Source organism: Eretmochelys imbricata, chromosome 13, assembly GCF_965152235.1.
Source record: "Eretmochelys imbricata isolate rEreImb1 chromosome 13, rEreImb1.hap1, whole genome shotgun sequence".
NCBI lineage: Eukaryota > Metazoa > Chordata > Testudines > Cheloniidae > Eretmochelys > Eretmochelys imbricata.
In genome coordinates this window covers 42,282,431-42,299,193 of record NC_135584.1, presented here as the reverse complement: position 1 = coordinate 42,299,193, position 16,763 = coordinate 42,282,431, and the positions used below count along the sequence as shown (strand labels likewise).

The window sequence follows — 16,763 nt, the reverse complement described above, 5'->3', positions numbered from 1 at the left end:
TTGTGACCTGCACTGGATGTGCCACATTTGTCTTTCTTCCACAGGACAGAAGCGACTTTGTCTGTACAAAGTGTAAGCTGGTCTCCATACTGGAAGAGAAGATTCAAGGTCTGGAGCAACAGGTATCGACCCTGCGTTGCATAAGAGAAACTGAAGATTTCCTGGACGGATGTCAGGATAGGCTTCTACGGACACAACATTCTGAAGATTCAGAGCAGGCTGCACATCGGGGACAGAAGGATGGTGAAGAAATTTGGCAGCATGTGACCTCCAGAAGAAGAAAGGGGAAAGTCCATGTACCAGCAGGGCAGATACAGGTAAGCAACCGTTTTCATGTTCTCTCCACAGATACTAATGCGGAGAGTGGACTAGATGATACGTCTGGGGGAAGGGAGCAGAAGGAGACTCCACTGATTGGAAGGCATGGGATGCACTGTCCTAGGATTGAGGGTTCCATGACCACCGCTCCCAAGAGAAGGAGGCGGGTGGTGGTAGTCGGGGACTGTCTCCTCAGGAGGACTGAGTCATCTATCTGCCACCCCGACCGGGAAAACTGAGAAGTCTGCTGCTCACCAGGGGCTAAGATTCACGATGTGATGGAGAGACTGCCGAGCCTCATCAAGCCCTCGGATCGCTACCCCTTCCTGCTTCTCCACATGGGCACCAATGATACTGCCAAGAATGACCTTGAGCGGATCACTGCAGACTACGTGGCTCTGGGAAGAAGGATAAAGGAGTTTGAGGTGCAAGTGGTGTTCTCGTCCGTCCTCCCCGTGGAAGGAAAAGGCCTGGGTAGAAACCGTCGAATCGTGGAAGTCAACGAATGGCTACGCAGGTGGTGTCGGAGAGAAGGCTTTGGATTCTTTGATCATGGGATGGTGTTCCAAGAAGGAGGAGTGCTAGGCAGAGACGGGCTCCACCTAATGAAGAGAGGGAAGAGCATCTTCGCAAGCAGGCTGGCTAACCTAGTGAGGAGGGCTTTAAACTAGGTTCACCAGGGGAAGGAGAGCAATGCCCTGAGGTAAGTGGGGAAGTGGGATACCGGGAGGAAGCACGAGCAGGAGGGCGCGAGAGGGCAGGGCTCCTGCCTCATACTGAGAAAGAGGGACGATCAGCGAGTTATCTCAAGTGCCTATACACAAATGCAAGAAGCCTGAGAAACAAGCAGGGAGAACTGGAAGTCCTGGCACAGTCAAGGAATTATGATGTGATTGGAATAACAGAGACTTGGTGGGATAACTCACATGACTGGAGGACTGTCATGGATGGATATAAACTGTTCAAGAAGGACAGGCAGGGCAGAAAAGGTGGGGGAGTTGCACTGTATGTCAGGAAGCAGTATGACTGCTCAGAGCTCTGGTATGAAACTGCAGAAAAACCTGAGAGTCTCTGGATTAAGTTTAGAAGTCTGAGCAACAAGGGTGATGTTGTGGTGGGAGTCTGCTATAGACCACCAGACCAGGGGGATGAGGTGGACGAGGCTTTCTTCCGGCAACTAATGGAAGTTACCAGATCGCAGGCCCTGGTTCTCATGGGAGACTTCAATCACCCTGATATCTGCTGGGAGAGCAATACAGCGGTGCACAGACAATCCAGGAAGTTTTTGGAAAGTGTAGGTGACAATTTCCTGGTGCAAGTGCTGGAGGAACCAACTAGGGGCAGAGCTCTTCTTGACCTGCTGCTCACAAACCGGGAAGAATTAGTAGGGGAAGCAAAAGTGGATGGGAATCTGGGAGGCAGTGACCATGAGATGGTCAAGTTCAGGATCCTGACACAAGGAAGAAAGGAAAGCAGCAGAATACGGACCCTGGACTTCAGAAAAGCAGACTTTGACTCCCTCAGGGAACTGATGGGCAGGATCCCCTGGGAGAATAACATGAGGGGGAAAGGTTTCAGAGTAACAGCCGTGTTAGTCTGTATTCGCAAATACTCCTTTTCTTTTTATGAGGGGGAAAGGAGTCCAGGAGAGCTGGCTGTATTTCAAGGAATCCCTGTTGAGGTTACAGGGACAAACCATCCCGATGTGTCGAAAGAATAGTAAATATGGCAGGCGACCAGCTTGGCTTAACAATGAAATCCTTGCGGATCTTAAACATAAAAAAGAAGCTTACAAGAAGTGGAAGATTGGACAAATGACCAGGGAAGAGTGAAATCAGGAGGGTCAAATCGCACCTGGAGCTGCAGCTCGCAAGAGATGTTAAGAGTAACAAGAAGGGTTTCTTCACGTATGTGAGCACCAAGAAGAAAGTCAAGGAAAGTGTGGGCCCCTTACTGAATGGGGGAGGCAACCTAGTGACAGAGGATGTGGAAAAAGCTAATGTACTCAATGCTTTTTTTGCCTCTGTCTTCACGAACAAGATCAGCTCCCAAACTACTGCACTGGGCAGCACAGCATGGGGAGGAGGTGACCAGCCCTCTGTGGAGAAAGAAGTGGTTCGGGACTATTTAGAAAAGCTGGACGAGCACAAGTCCATGGGGCCGGATGCGCTGCATCCGAGAGTGCTAAAGGAGTTGGTGGAAGTGATTGCAGAGCCACTGGCCAGTATCTTTGAAAACTCATGACGATCGAGGGAATTCACCAAGGGCAAGTCATGCCTGACTAATCTAATTGCCTTCTATGGGGAGATAACTGGCTCTGTGGATGAGGGGAAAGCAGTGGATGTGTTATTCCTTGACTTTAGCAAAGCTTTTGACATGGTCTCCCACAGTATTCTTGCCAGAAAGTTAAAGAAGTATGGGCTGGATGAATGGATTATAAGGTGGATAGAAAGCTGGCTAGATTGTCAGGCTCAATGGTGTTAGGATATAGATATTCAGGCTTGTCTATAAAGGCCTATACTCTAAGAATTTAGGTGTATTCTTATCACTTGGCTAGTTCTAGAGGTATAAAAGAAAGAATCAAAATCACTGTCTGCTGGTGTAAGGGTCTTCTCTTACTGTGACAGTCTGAGGCCCTGTTCTTAGGCTCAGGCCTTTGGCTAAGCAGCAGAGGCAGCCATAAGCTGGGAAGCGACCGGTCACATCCTCACATTCCAAACTAGTCACATTGAAAGAAGGTGCTATTGGGCTGTTAGGCACTGTCAGGACAGGATTGTATTCCTATCACCTCCAGAGAAAGGGAAGTGCCTAGAAAATGTAAAAGGAAACTTAGTTTGATAGCATCCTGTCTGGTAAGAACTCACTTATCAATAGCTGGGATGTGAAATCCTCACTTCTGTGTTGTCTTGTCATTATAGTTCCCACTTTGCTATTGTTTGTCTGTATAATCTCCGTCGGGTTCTGTGATTGTTCCTGTCTGCTGTATAATTAATTTTGCTGGGTGTAAATTAATTGAGGTGGTGGGATATAATTGGTTACATAATCATGTTACAATATGTTAGGATTGGTTAGTTAAATTTCAGGAAAATGATTGGTTAAGGTATAGCTAAGCAGAACTCAAGTTTTACTATATAATCTGTAGTCATTGAGGAAGTGAGTGGGTGGGGGTGGGCATGTGGGTGTGTGAGATGGGAACAGGGAATGGGGGTAAGAAAATCGGAATCATGTTTTGCTAAAGGGGGAAATGGGAACAGGGAATGGGAGTAAGGAAGTTGGAATCATGTTTGGCTAAGGGTAGGAATGGGAACAGGGACACAGGTGTAAGGCTCTGTGGTGTCAGAGCTGGGAAGGAGGATACTAAGGAAGGAAACTGGAATCATGCTTGCTGGAAGTTCACCCCAATAAACATCGAATTGTTTGCACCTTTGGACTTTGGGTATTGTTGCTCTCTGTCCATGCGAGAAGGACCAGGGAAGTAAGTGGGTGAAGGAATAAGCCCCCTAACAAATGGGTAGTGATCAATGGCTCCATGTCTAGTTGGCAGCCGGTATCAAGTGGAGTGCCCCAGGGGTCGGTCCTGGGGCCGGTTTTGTTCAATATCTTCATAAATGATCTGGAGGATGGTGTGGATTGCACCCTCAGCAAGTTTGCAGATGACACTAAATTGGGAGGAGAGGTAGATACGCTGGAGGGTAGGGATAGGATACAGAGGGACCTAGACAAATTGGAGGATTGGGCCAAAAGAAATCTGATGAGGTTCAACAAGGACAAGTGCAGAGTCCTGCACTTAGGACGGAAGAATCCCATGCACCGCTACAGACTAGGGACCGAATGGCTTGGCAGCAGTTCTGCAGAAAATGCCCTGGGGGTTTCAGTGGATGAGAAGCTGGGTATGAGTCAACAGTGTGCCCTTGTTGCCAAGAAGGCCAATGGCATTTTGGGCTGTATAAGTAGGGGCATAGCGAGCAGATCGAGGGACGTGATCGTTCCCCTCTATTCAACATTGGTGAGGCCTCATCTGGAGTACTGTGTCCAGTTTTGGGCCCCACACTACAAGAAGGATGTGGATAAATTGGAAAGAGTCCAGCGGAGGGCAACAAAAATGATTAGGGGACTGGAACACATGACTTATGAGGAGAGGCTGAGGGAACTGGGATTGTTTAGTCTGTGGAAGAGAAGAATGAGAGGGGATTTGATAGCTGCTTTCAACTACCTGAAAGGGGGTTCCAAAGAGGATGGCTCTAGACTGTTCTCAGTGGTAGCAGATGACAGAACAAGGAGTAATGGTCTCAAGTTGCAGTGGGTGAGGTTTAGGTTGGATATTAGGAAAAACTTTTTCACAAGGAGGGTGGTGAAACATTGGAATGGGTTACCTAGGGAGGTGGTGGAATCTCCTTCCTTAGAAGTTTTTAAAGTCAGGCTTGACAAAGCCCTGGCTGGGATGATTTAGTTGGGGATTGGTCCTGCTTTGAGCAGGGGGTTGGACTAGATGACCTCCTGAGGTCCCTTCCAACCCTGATATTCTATGATTCTATGATGGCAGATATCAATATTTATTTTTAAGCATTTTAAAATATAGAGTTAGATTTAAATTTTCAGTTGCAAAAAAATTTGGATTTTAAGTATTTTTTATGATTTTCATCTCTTTATATTTTCACAGTTGTGAGAAATTATGAGTCGTCAGCTAATGAGAAGGTGAGAATCACTATTGAATGACAGTAGACGTCGAGATTCAAAAACTTAAAGCTTTATAACTGTTAAAACACGAATTGTCAATGTATGCAAAGGAAATATCTTTAAAATAAACTTTAAGAAGTTCATAAGCAGTGTTTTTCTTACTTTGCCTTTCTACAAATTTCAGTTTTTATTGAGGGAAATGTTTTTGGTTGGTTTCCATGTGTGGGGGTGAAATTGACTTTTGTCGACATTTACCTAGTTACACAGGAGGTCAGACAAGATGATCAGAGTGCTCCATTGTGGCCTTGGACATAGTGAATCTATGAAACAGAAAATATGTCTCATGTGGGCTGATCTGGGTGCAGAGGTATGGAGCCAGGGCTACTCAATTGCATACTCCTTCCCCCAGGAAAAGGTAGAGAAGCAGGACTGGGGATTGGCAGAGTCCTGCCTCCATTCCCCTACTCAAAGGTCACTGTAGCTGATGTTATGGACAGGGAGTTATTTAGTGCCGGTAATTTCCAGCCGTAAAGGCCTGATGCAAACCCACTAAAGTCAATGAGAATCCTTCTGGAATTGTAAGAAGAGGAATTGGATTAGACCCTGTATCACTATGCCCTGGGAAGATGAAGGGAGCAAAGGAAGAGCTGTGACTCAGAACCCTATTTCTGAGACACAACGCCTCCCAGGGTTAGCCCTCGGTTAGTGCAGATCCTTTCAGGGTTCTGCCTAAAATAAAAACCGAACTCATTGTCCACAAAGGCACCACCGGGGGGTTGAGCGACTCCCCCACATGAGCAAGCAGATCAGAATCTGGTCCCAAGTGTCTTTCTGCTTTTATCCCCCTCTGCTTCTGAAGGCATTGAATGTTTATGCAAAGTCTGTGGGGAGCTTCCTGTTTAAAACGCCAACCTCTTTTCCCCTCTAGAATAACCACATCAAAACGACAAAGCTTCCACCTGCTTTTCCAGCTCAGAATATCAGTGCTTGGTTTGGTTACAGAGGATAATAAATATGAGGCATATTTTAATTTATCTTTGCTTGATGGCAGCTTATCCAGGTAAATTGAGAACATGGGAAATTCACAGGATGCTAGGATAATGGTAATAAATCTGCTGTTCCATTATTCATTATATGCCTTTCCTACAGGTGTCCAATCAGAGGTTCAGCTTGTCCAATCTGGGGCAGAAATGAAGAAGCCCGGAGAGTCTGTGAAAATATCCTGTAAAACCTCAGGCTTCACTCTCACCGACTACTATATGCATTGGATCAGGCAGACTCCTGGGAAAGGACTGGTTTGGGTTGGAAGAATTGACCCTGAAGATGGTGCTACTAGCTATGCCGACTCCATGAAAAACAGAGTCACCATCTCGACAGAAAACTCCATCAGCACCGTGTATCTGCAACTCCGCAGCCTGAGAGCGGAAGACACGGCTGTGTATTACTGTGCTAGACACACAGTGAGAAGAAACCTAGTTCTAACCCTGCAAAAACTCTCAGTGTGAAGGCAGCATATGTTGGATCATATTAAAGAAGTTCTGTATTAAAATCACAGATGAGTTTGATTTCCCATAGTTTAAATTCCAGGGTATTACTAATTAAGAGGTCTCTTGGTTTTTGGTACTGTTTCTCTCCCTCTATGTGTGAAACTTGCAAGCTTCTAATTGTGTTAGTACATTCTAAGACAGAATCTGTTCTCAAAGCAATTCTTTGTAACAACAACTACTCACACAGAGAGAGACTCAAAGCAATACTCTGTAACAACAGAAACAGCACCCAGAGACTCCCCGCCCTTTTGTTGTATTAATCTCGCTTTGTTAACAATTGTGATTAAAATAGAGATAGAGGATGTATGTGGATGGATGCTTGGTGTGGATAATAACTGAATGATCAGGGAGGTGCCAGCCTAAGAATCCAGTGTCCATCGGCTGAAGAAGGCGTCAAGTGGAAATAACCAGAGGACCCCCGGAGGGCAGACTGGAATCCACCAAACAGCCTCAAGAATGGGAGAACCAAAGAACAAGATAACATCTGGCAGCACAGAGCCCTCAGGAATGTGCCATCTGCTGATTGATTCAGCAACAGCATGATGAATTCAGCAAGTCCCATAGACTGGCATAGGAAGAAATTCCTATAAAAATGGACGCTAGAAAGTGAGAACTTTGGGGTCTGATTCTGCAAACCAACTTCCAGGAGCATCAGATGAGCATCTGACAAGGCCCTGCTCATGTCCAGGCCACCTGGCCAGTGGCTTGGCATGAGCAACTCTTAAAGGCTGGTAACTATGATAACAATCTTGCAGAACCTGTGTGTGTGTGTGAATGAATGTGTGAATAAATATGAGATTGAATGGAATGTTATAGCTATAACTAACTGCTTACTATGATTCTTTCTGTATTCACAATAAATGTGGTATTTTGCCTTTTCCCCTTTAATAAGATCCTGCGGGTTTTTATTTTATTGGTATAACACATAGACTGTATGCAATAGACCTGTCTGGCAATGTCTACTCTATATCAACTTGGGGGCAATGTAGGCTTGTCGCTTATACAAAATTCTGTTGTATTCTAATTAGTCAGATTCTGATAGATCCAGAACTTTCCCGCTTTATGTCTCTTTAATTTTGGAGCATCCACCCCTTCCCTTGGAAATTTAAACTCTAAAAATTTTTCATAAGTAGAATTCCCTTAATCATATTTAACAAGAGCAAAAACTTGAAGGAATGTCAGAGACAGAGAAATATATTTTTAAAAGTTTTCTACCACCTTCCTTTCTGCCAGAAAAACATTTAAATTAAAGTCTGGCTGTCATCAAAGAAATGAAAATTGCTGCAATTCAAAGCATGGCTGTGGTTCAAACACTCATTTTAAATTATGTAATGGCTTATCTTCATCTCATAAACAGAATCCATGCCTGATATTTTCAGAGGGACCAAAAGGATTTTCATGTCCCCTTCATAGGAACTGGCATCCGAATCGCTAAAGGGCCAGATTTTTGAAAGGTATTTAGGCACCCAGTGGAATGTTCAAAAGTTCCTAGGATCCTAAAACTCATGGATATCAATGGGTGTTGGGCACCTAGACGTTTTTGAAAATTCCACTAGGTGTCTAAATCTACTTAATAGCCAGCCCTAAGGGGATCCTGAATATATGTTAGATTTGGCTGTACGAGAGTAAATGGGACTATTTACTTGCTTATACGTTCGGTCAGGAGCAGATTGGGAGGGAGGGTTATAGAATGGGCATCATTTTGGCTTTTTCCTCTTTTGAATCAATGGTCAGAGTAGTTGAGTAAGAACAGATTGGGGTAAGTAGCAAGTTAAGGCCAGGTTTTAAAAGATATTTAGGTGTTTCTGCACTCAGTGTCACAACGTCCAACTGATTTAGGAGCCTGTCTCATTTTCAAAAGGGATTTAGGGAGTTAGATTCCTACATACTTAAATCCCTTTTGAAAGTGAGATTTAGGCTCCTCAATCAGTTAGGTGTTGCAAAGCTGAAAACAGCAATTCCTAAATACCTTAAAAAATCTAGGTCTAGGTGCCTAAATCCCATTGATGTCAATGGGAGTTAAGCCCCTAAATACCTTGGAGGATCACAGCCCTAGGCCCTTTGGAAAATCCCCCTAGCTGTTTATGTGCATTTTACTGGCACCTAAATGCCTTTGAAAATCTGCTGCTTACCGCTAGATTATTTAATCTGTAAAAACCCAATCCAAATTCCATTCTAGTCAATGGATTCTCTCCCTTGATCTGAATGGGAAATGGATCGAATCCTTTATGCCTATCTCTGAGACACAACACCTTCCAGGTATATTGCTGAATCAGGACAGTCTTGCTCCATGTCATACCTTGAATAAGAACCCAACCCATTGCCCTGAAGGTATGGCTGGAGGGTTAGAGACTCTGCCATGTGAGCAAGCAGATGAGAATCTGGGCCTAAGTGTCTTGCTACCTTTTATCCCCCTCTGCTTCTGAATGTGTTGAGTGTTTATGCAAAGTCTGTGGGACACTTCCTGTTTAAAAGCCAACCTCTTTTCCCCTCTGGAATAATCACGTCAAAACAGCGGGGCTGTCACCTGCTTTTACAGCTCAGAATATCGGCATTTGGTTTGGCTGCAGGGGACAGTAAATATGAGGGATATTTTCATTTATCTTTGCTTGATGGCACTTTGTCCAGGTAAACGGAAAACCTAGAGGATACATGTGATTCTAGGGTATTACAGATAAATCTGGAATGTCAATATTTATGATATACTTTTCCACAGGTGTCCAGTCGGATGTTCAGCTGGTCCAATCTGGTGCAGAAATTAAGAAGCCCGGCGAGTCTGTGAAGCTATCCTGTAAAACCTCAGGGTTCACTTTCACTTCTGTCTACATGCATTGGGTCAGACAGACTCCCGGGAAAGGTCTTGTTTGGGTAGGAAGAATTGACCCTGCAGATAGTGAAACAAAATATTCCGAGTCCTTTAAAGGGAGGTTCACCATTACTACAGATAATTCCATCAGCACTGCGTATCTCCAACTCAACAGCCTGAGAATAGAAGACACCGCTGTGTATTACTGTGCTAGATACACATTGAGAAGAAGCTTATTTAAAGCCATGCAAAAACTCTCAGTAGAGAGGAAACACAATATTGTAGACTGAACATATGCTACAGCCTTGCCAGGTCACACATCTACTGCTTATCCCCTGTAGGGCAGTGGAGGATTATCTACTCTACGGCGTTCTAGTCTAGTCTATTCTGTTCTTATCTGTTCAGGACGCAGTTCATTTGTTCATAATTATGTGGAATCCATCACTTTCCTTGGAAGATCATTCCACCTTTAAAACATCTCAGAAGTAAGGGGTTTTTCCTTGAGTGCACTGAAAAAGACAGAATGAAAAGATAAATCAATATGAAACTGAGGAAATGTCACAGAAAGATTAACATACTTTTAAAGTTTTCCCACAAAGTTCTTTTATGTGAGGAAAATATTTTACTTAAAATCCGTCCAGCATCAAAGAAAAGAAAATTAGAGTCATGTAAAGATAGCTGTTGCTAGTTTATATTGCTTTAAAATTATAGACTGTCTAACCTGTCATGATTTTCATAAACAGAATCCACAACTGATATATTGAAAATTCCTAAGGGATCTGCTCCCATTCAGAGGAGTTGGGGATCCAAACCCTTAAGGGAGTTTTGGAAATCTCAGCCCACTGTTGAAAGTCAAGTTACACCTGGATGCCTTTCTGAAAGATGTGTTTTAATCAAAGACAAGGAACTGGGCCAAATGCAGGAGCAACTGGAGGAAATTTTCTGGCCTGTGTTACACAGGAGGTCAGGCTAGATGATCCCAGTGGTCCAACCTGGCCCTGGAAACGATGAATCTAGGCAACAGAAAATATATCTCATGTGGGCCAATCTGGGTGCAGAGATTTGAGACAGGGCTAATCGGCTGCTTACTCCTTCTCCCAGGAGGAGGTGAAAAAGCAGGACTGGGAATTGGCAGAGTCTTGGCTCCACTCCCCGACTCAAAGGTCACTTTAGCTGATGTTAGCGACAGGGAGTTATTTAGTGCAGGTAATTTCCAGCAGTAAAGGCCTGATCCAACCCCACTGAAGTAAACGAGAATCCGTCCATAACTGAGCTAAGAGGAATTGGATTACACCCTGGGATGATGAAGGGAGCAAAGGAAGAGATGTGAATCAGAACCATATCTCTGAAACACAACACCTCCCAGGGTTAGCCCTGGGCTAGTGCAGATCCTTTCAGGGTTGTGCCTAAAATAAAAGCCTAACTCATTGTCCGCAAAGGTTCCACTGGAGTGGTGAGCAACTCCCCCACATGAGCGCGATGATCAGAAACTGGGCCCAAGTGTCTTGCTGCTTTTTATCCCCCTCTGCTTCTGAAGGCGATGAGTATTTATGCAAAGTCTGTGGGGAGTTTCCTGTTTAAAGAGCCAACCTCTTTTCCCCTCTAGAATAACCACATCGAAACAGCGAGGCTGTGACTTGCTTTTACTGCTCAGAATATCGGTGTTTGGTTTGGCTACAGAGGATAATAAATATGAGGCGTATTTTAATTTATCTTTGCTTAATGGCAGCATATCCAGGTAATCTGAGAACATGGGGGATTCAGAGGATGCTGGAATAATGGGGATAAATCTGGTGTTCCAATATTCATTATATGCCTTCCCTACAGGTGTCCAGTCGGAGGTCCAGCTGGTCCAATCTGGGGCAGAAATGAAGAAGCCCGGAGAGTCTGTGAAAATATCCTGTAAAACCTCAGGCTTCACTCTCACCGCCTACTATATGTATTGGATCAGGCAGACTCCTGGGAAAGGACTGGTTTGGGTTGGAAGAATTGACCCTGAAGATGGTGCTACTAGCTATGCCGACTCCATGAAAAACAGAGTCACCATCTCGACAGAAAACTCCATCAGCACCGTGTATCTGCAGCTCCGCAGCCTGAGAGCGGAAGACACGGCTGTGTACTACTGTGCTAGACACACAGTGAGAGACACCTAGTTCTAGCCCTGCAAAAACTCTCAGCGTGAGGGAAGCACAACTTCAAATACATCTGACATATGAAAATCTAGTTGGGTCATGTCTATTCCTTCCCCACTAGGGTGCAGCGTAGACTCATCCCATAGACACAGATACATTTTAGTTGGGTTTATATTAATTCATGGGCTTGTCCCATCGTTTGATTGTTTTTTAATAATGATTAAGAAATTTAGGATTACAAGCATTGCAAGGGAATACCAACAAAGCAATTATACACGTATTCAATGACTAACAAACAGTAATACAGACTATGTCTCTGTATTCTATCAATGGCTATGTATAGGAAGAGACAGCTTTAGAGAAGAGAGAAAAAGTGAAAAATCTGAAGTTATTCCAGGAATTAGAGAAGAGAAAGAGAGAATTTTGTTTAAAGTCACGTGGGAAGAATTCAGATACAACAGAGAGAAAGAGGGGTGCATGGGGATAGATAGATAGATAGAGGGCGTGCATGGATAGATAGATAGATAGATAGATTTGATTAATTTACTAGAAATTGGGTGTCCAAATCCCCTTTCGCAGCTTTGAAAATCTCAGCCGAAGCGTACGTCTCCCCTTACGGCAGCGTGCGGCAGACTCACACTGCATGGCCGGCTAGCAGAGGTTTAAGCAGCCGCGTAGATGGTGAGGCCCAGCTTTGGCAGGCAGAGAAGAAGAAAGTGCCCCCATGCCTTCGCCCCCCAGGGCATATACCCTACGCAGGCTCTCCGCACACCCGGGCAGTGCCGTCCACCTCTACACTGCGACTGGTAGTGTCGTGTCCCGCTGCCTCCTCACCGCCAGGGCCTGACACTGTGGTGTGGCAAATCTAGACACAGCCGGCCTTGTACTGCGGCAGGTCGCTACACACGCAGTGCCTGTCCCCCATGGGCCGCCCTCAGTGTAGACGTCACCTGAGCGTCTGCGACAGCTGCCTGCTAAAACAGCCACCCACTAGATGCCTGGTTTTAGAGCTGATGATAGTCCTTGTTTCAAACCTCAGTGACCTTCCTGGAGGGGTATTACCATGAAAGGGCAACTGCTCCCTCCAGGAAGCGTAGCTGGAGTGCTGTGCAGGTACCAGAAGATGCATAATGGGCTTCTGAGTCTAGCAAGCTGCGAGCAAACCTAGGACTTGTGTCTACCCCAATCCCCCAATTAAAAACAAATAAACAAAAATCATGACTGAGCAATGTAATGGGGGCCACCAGGAAGGTTTCAGTAGCTTCCTCACCATAACACTGGCGATTTCACTGAAAAATACACCCAAGTTACTGACATAAATATAGTTCCAAGGATGAAATTCCCCTTGACATACAGGGCCAGCACAAGGTCTATGAAATACTTAATCCTTTGAGGTAGATGGAGCTGTTCCACTTTGTGTGAATAATCAAATATTCATTGGGACAGAGAGAAAAAGACTGACTCTAAAGTCTGGTAGGTTTGGCAGTCACCTGGAATTTGGGAACTCCAGCTTCAAGTCCCTGATCTGAATTAAGATCTTCCATATTGCAGGTAAGTACCCTAATCACCAGGCTAATGGCTATTCTGTAAGAACATTTGAACATAAGAATGGCCATACTGGGTCAGACCAAAGGTCCCTCTAACCGAGTATGACAGTGGCCAATCCCAGGTGCCTCAGAGGGAATGAACAGAACAGGTAATCATCAAGTGATCCATCCCCTGCCACTCACTTCCAGACTCTGGGAAACAGAGTCTAGGGACACCATCCCTGCCCATCTTGGCTAATAGCCATTGATGGACCTATCCTCCATGAATTTATCTAGTTCTTTTTTGAACTCTGTTATAGTCTTGACCTTCACAACATCCTCTGGCAAGGAGTTCCACAGGTTGACTGTGCGTTGTGTGAAGAAATACTTCCTTTTGTTTGTTTTACACCTGCTGCCTATTAATTTCATTTGGTGACCCCTAGTTCTTGTGTTATGAGAAGGAGTAAATAGCACTTCCTTATTTACTTTCTCCACACCACTCATGATTTTATAGACCTCAGTCATATCCCTCCTCAGTTATTTCTTTTCCAAGCTGAAAAGTGTGGGCTTGCTTTCAGAAATTCCAGCCTGGACATGCACTGAGTCTGTTTGACTGCACTCCTGAAGGTCATGGGGTTGAGTCTCGCTTGATCTCATAGTGAAAGGCCACGTCTGGTTTACCCATCTACAAAAGGGTCCATTCGGTTAGGGCATTCAAAGGCAGGTCGACATGACGCTGGCCCCATCACTCCCCTGTGTACTGTTAGCTATGAAACTGATGTGCCTTAAATGAGTGAGCCATTGGCTTGGGAGAACTTCTGATGTCAGAAACCTTCCTGGGAAAGTTTCATTGGAACAAATGTGTTTTCACAGAATATTTTGCTTTTGATGAATTGACATTCCCCAATAAAAAAAAATGTTTAATTGAAAAATTCCCGACCAGCTCTCATGTTTATCCCATGCTAGTGGTTAGTCAACCTAAGATGATAACAGCTCTCAGGTAAGGCAGTAGCAAAAGCTCAGTCTTTTAGCGTTGCGGGTTAAACTCCTGCTGATGACTGTGATACACAGGCCTTGTGTTGCCCCTCTGAGCTGTACGGTTCTTTGTCTCACTTAAATCCTCAGCACTGGTTGTGTAGGGGGATGCATTGGTTTGATTAATATTTGCTGGCCCTCTGAAGAGCAAGTCAATCTTATTCTGGTATTTATAACTTGGGTATCTCCTGGTCACCTCATGTAGGCTGGGATTTTCAAAGCAGCCTAAGAGATTTATGCATGCTAATCCCTTTGAATTAATGTGCTTAATTCCCTTAGGCTTCTTTGAAAATTCCATTCCTAGCAACTAGGGTTTTTTTTTCCACCATAGAAAAGCAGCCAGGCTTCAGGAAACCCATTTGCTTGCTCACCGCATTCCAGAAGGCCGCCTTCACCTTCTTGTTCCTTATTGCGTAAATAAAAGGGTTCAGCAAGGGGGTGAAGGCAGTATTTAGCACTGACACCACTTTGTAGAGACTGAATGAGGAATGCACACTGGGCCTCAGGTACATAAACATAACAGCCCTGTAGAGTAGCGAGACTACAGTCAGCTGGGAAGCACAAGTAGAAAATACCTTCTGGCACCCTGTTGCGGAGGGGATGCGGATGATGGTGGATATTATATAGATGTAGGATACCATGGTGAACATCAAGGAACTGAAAATAGCTGTGATCGCAGCCAGGAAACCCAGCAACTCAATGAGGCAGGTATCAGTGAAGGTTATTTTTAAGATCAGCCCAATGTCACAGCAGAAATAGTTAATAATGTTGGAGTCACATGTGGGCAGCTGGAAGACCAGAATAGTTTGGAATAATATAGCCATGAAGCCCCCGAACCAAGCCCCTATGGACAGCTGGAGGCAGACCCTGATGGTCATGATTGTGGCGTATAGCAAGAGTTTGCATATGGTCAAATAGTGGTTGAAGGACATCACAGCCAGGATGAAGAACTCCGTGCTGCCCATGAAGAAATGGAAGAAAGCCTGAACGAGGCAGCAGTACACGCAAATTTTTGTCTCAACTTCTACAAAGGTCTCCAGCATTTTGGGCACCGTGGCGGTGTACCAGATCTCCAGGAATGAGAGGTTGCTCAGAAAAAAGTACATTGGGGTGTACAGCTTGTGACTGGTCCTCACGATCATCACCATAAGGCCATTTCCTATGATGGTCAGGATATACATGAGTAAAATGACCAAGAAGAACACAATCTGAAAACTGTGACCAACAGGGAAGCCCCCAGAGAATGAACTCATTCACTGTTGTAGTATTCTTCTTGCACATCAGGTCTCTGTTTCCTTCCTTCTTTGGGTTATGACTCACAGGAACAGCAAAAGGCGCAGTCATTTGGAGGTGGGGGTTCAATTCAGTGGTGGTTCCAAAGAATCAGGGAGAATCAGGGGAGGCAAAAATTGATTTGGACCAAATCTGAACCTTTTTGGAATTAGTGGAGAATTAAAAAAGTTGTCAAAAATTCCTGTTTGGATCAAAGAAAGTATTTTGTTAGATGCAAAACATTTTGGGCGAGATTCACAACAGCTAAAGAAGGTGTTCCTGTGAACAACGTGGTGTCCGGGATAAATTCAGTCTTGAGCCCCATCCTGAACCCTTTGCTTTACATGATAAGAAACAAAGAGGTGAAAGTGGCCTTCAGGAATGCAGTGCGGGGGTGGGGGGGGGAGGTGGAAGGGAGTGGGAGGGTTCCCTGAAGCCTGACTGCTTTTGTCTGGTGAAAAATACCTAGTTGCTAGGGCTGGATTTTTCAAACAAGCCTAAGGGAGTAAAACACCTTAATTCAAAGAGGTTAGTGTGCATAAATCTCTTAGGCTGCTTTGGAAACCTTGGCCTAGATAAGGTGACCAGGAGATGCCCAAATTATAAATACCAGAGTAAGATTCCCCAAGTGTCCTTTAGCTCAGGGGAGAAACACTCACCTGGGATGTAACAGACCCATGTTAAAATCTGCTTTGGAAGAGAGATTTGAACTTAAGTCTTCCTCTTCCTGGGTAACCACAGGACAATGGCGTACTGCCTGATGGGGGTAGGGTGTTCTTAATATTTCCTGTTGAAGCTCTTCCAATTTATATAACAAATTAAACAGCCATTGGTGCAGGGACTTGAACTTAAGTCTACAACATCCTAAGTGCTCGCCTAACCACAAAAGGTGTGTCATAAATATAAAGGTGTGTCATAAATTCATGGAGGATAGGTCCATCAATGGCTATTAGCCAAGATGGGCAGGGATGGTGTCCCTAGACTCTGTTTAAAGGGAAGGGTAACCACCTTTCTGTATACAGTGCTATAAAATCCCTCCTGGCCAGAGGCAAAGTCCTTTTACCTGTAAAGGGTTAAGAAGCTCAGGTAACCTGGCTGGCACCTGACCCAAAATGACCAATGAGGGGACAAGATACTTTCAGATCTGGAGGGGGAGGGAAAGGCTTTTGTCTGTCTGTGTGATACCTTTGCCGGGAACAGATCAAGGATGCAAGCCCTCCAACTCTTGAAAAGTTAGTAAGTAATCTAGCTAGAAAATGTGTTAGGTTTTCTTTGTTTTGGCTTGTGAAATTTGCTGTGCTGGAGGAAATGTGTATTCCTGTTTTTTGTGTCTTTTTGTAACTTAAGGTTTTGCCTGGAGAGATTCTCTATGTTTTTAATCTGATTACCCTGTAAGATTATCTTGCATTCTGCAATTCTTACAGAGTTGTTCTCTTATCTTTTTTTGTTC

General features: G+C 44.6%; 1 protein-coding gene and 1 gene segment (V, D, J or C); one reads left to right on the top strand and one right to left on the bottom strand.

The window, feature by feature from the left end:
- The first annotated feature begins 11,099 nt into the window (after positions 1-11,099).
- Positions 11,100-11,501, top strand: LOC144273286 (immunoglobulin heavy variable 1-69-2-like). The segment is given in 1 exon segment: positions 11,100-11,501. A coding segment is annotated over 1 exon segment (402 nt).
- A 2,133-nt stretch (positions 11,502-13,634) lies between these two features.
- Positions 13,635-15,294, bottom strand: LOC144273285 (olfactory receptor 6X1-like). The gene is made up of 2 exons (XM_077831766.1): positions 14,413-15,294; positions 13,635-13,691 (listed from the first exon to the last, which is right to left on the bottom strand). Exons 1-2 carry the CDS (start codon positions 15,292-15,294, stop codon positions 13,635-13,637), a joined length of 939 nt encoding a protein of 312 aa, XP_077687892.1.
- Between the last annotated feature and the right edge of the window lie 1,469 nt (positions 15,295-16,763).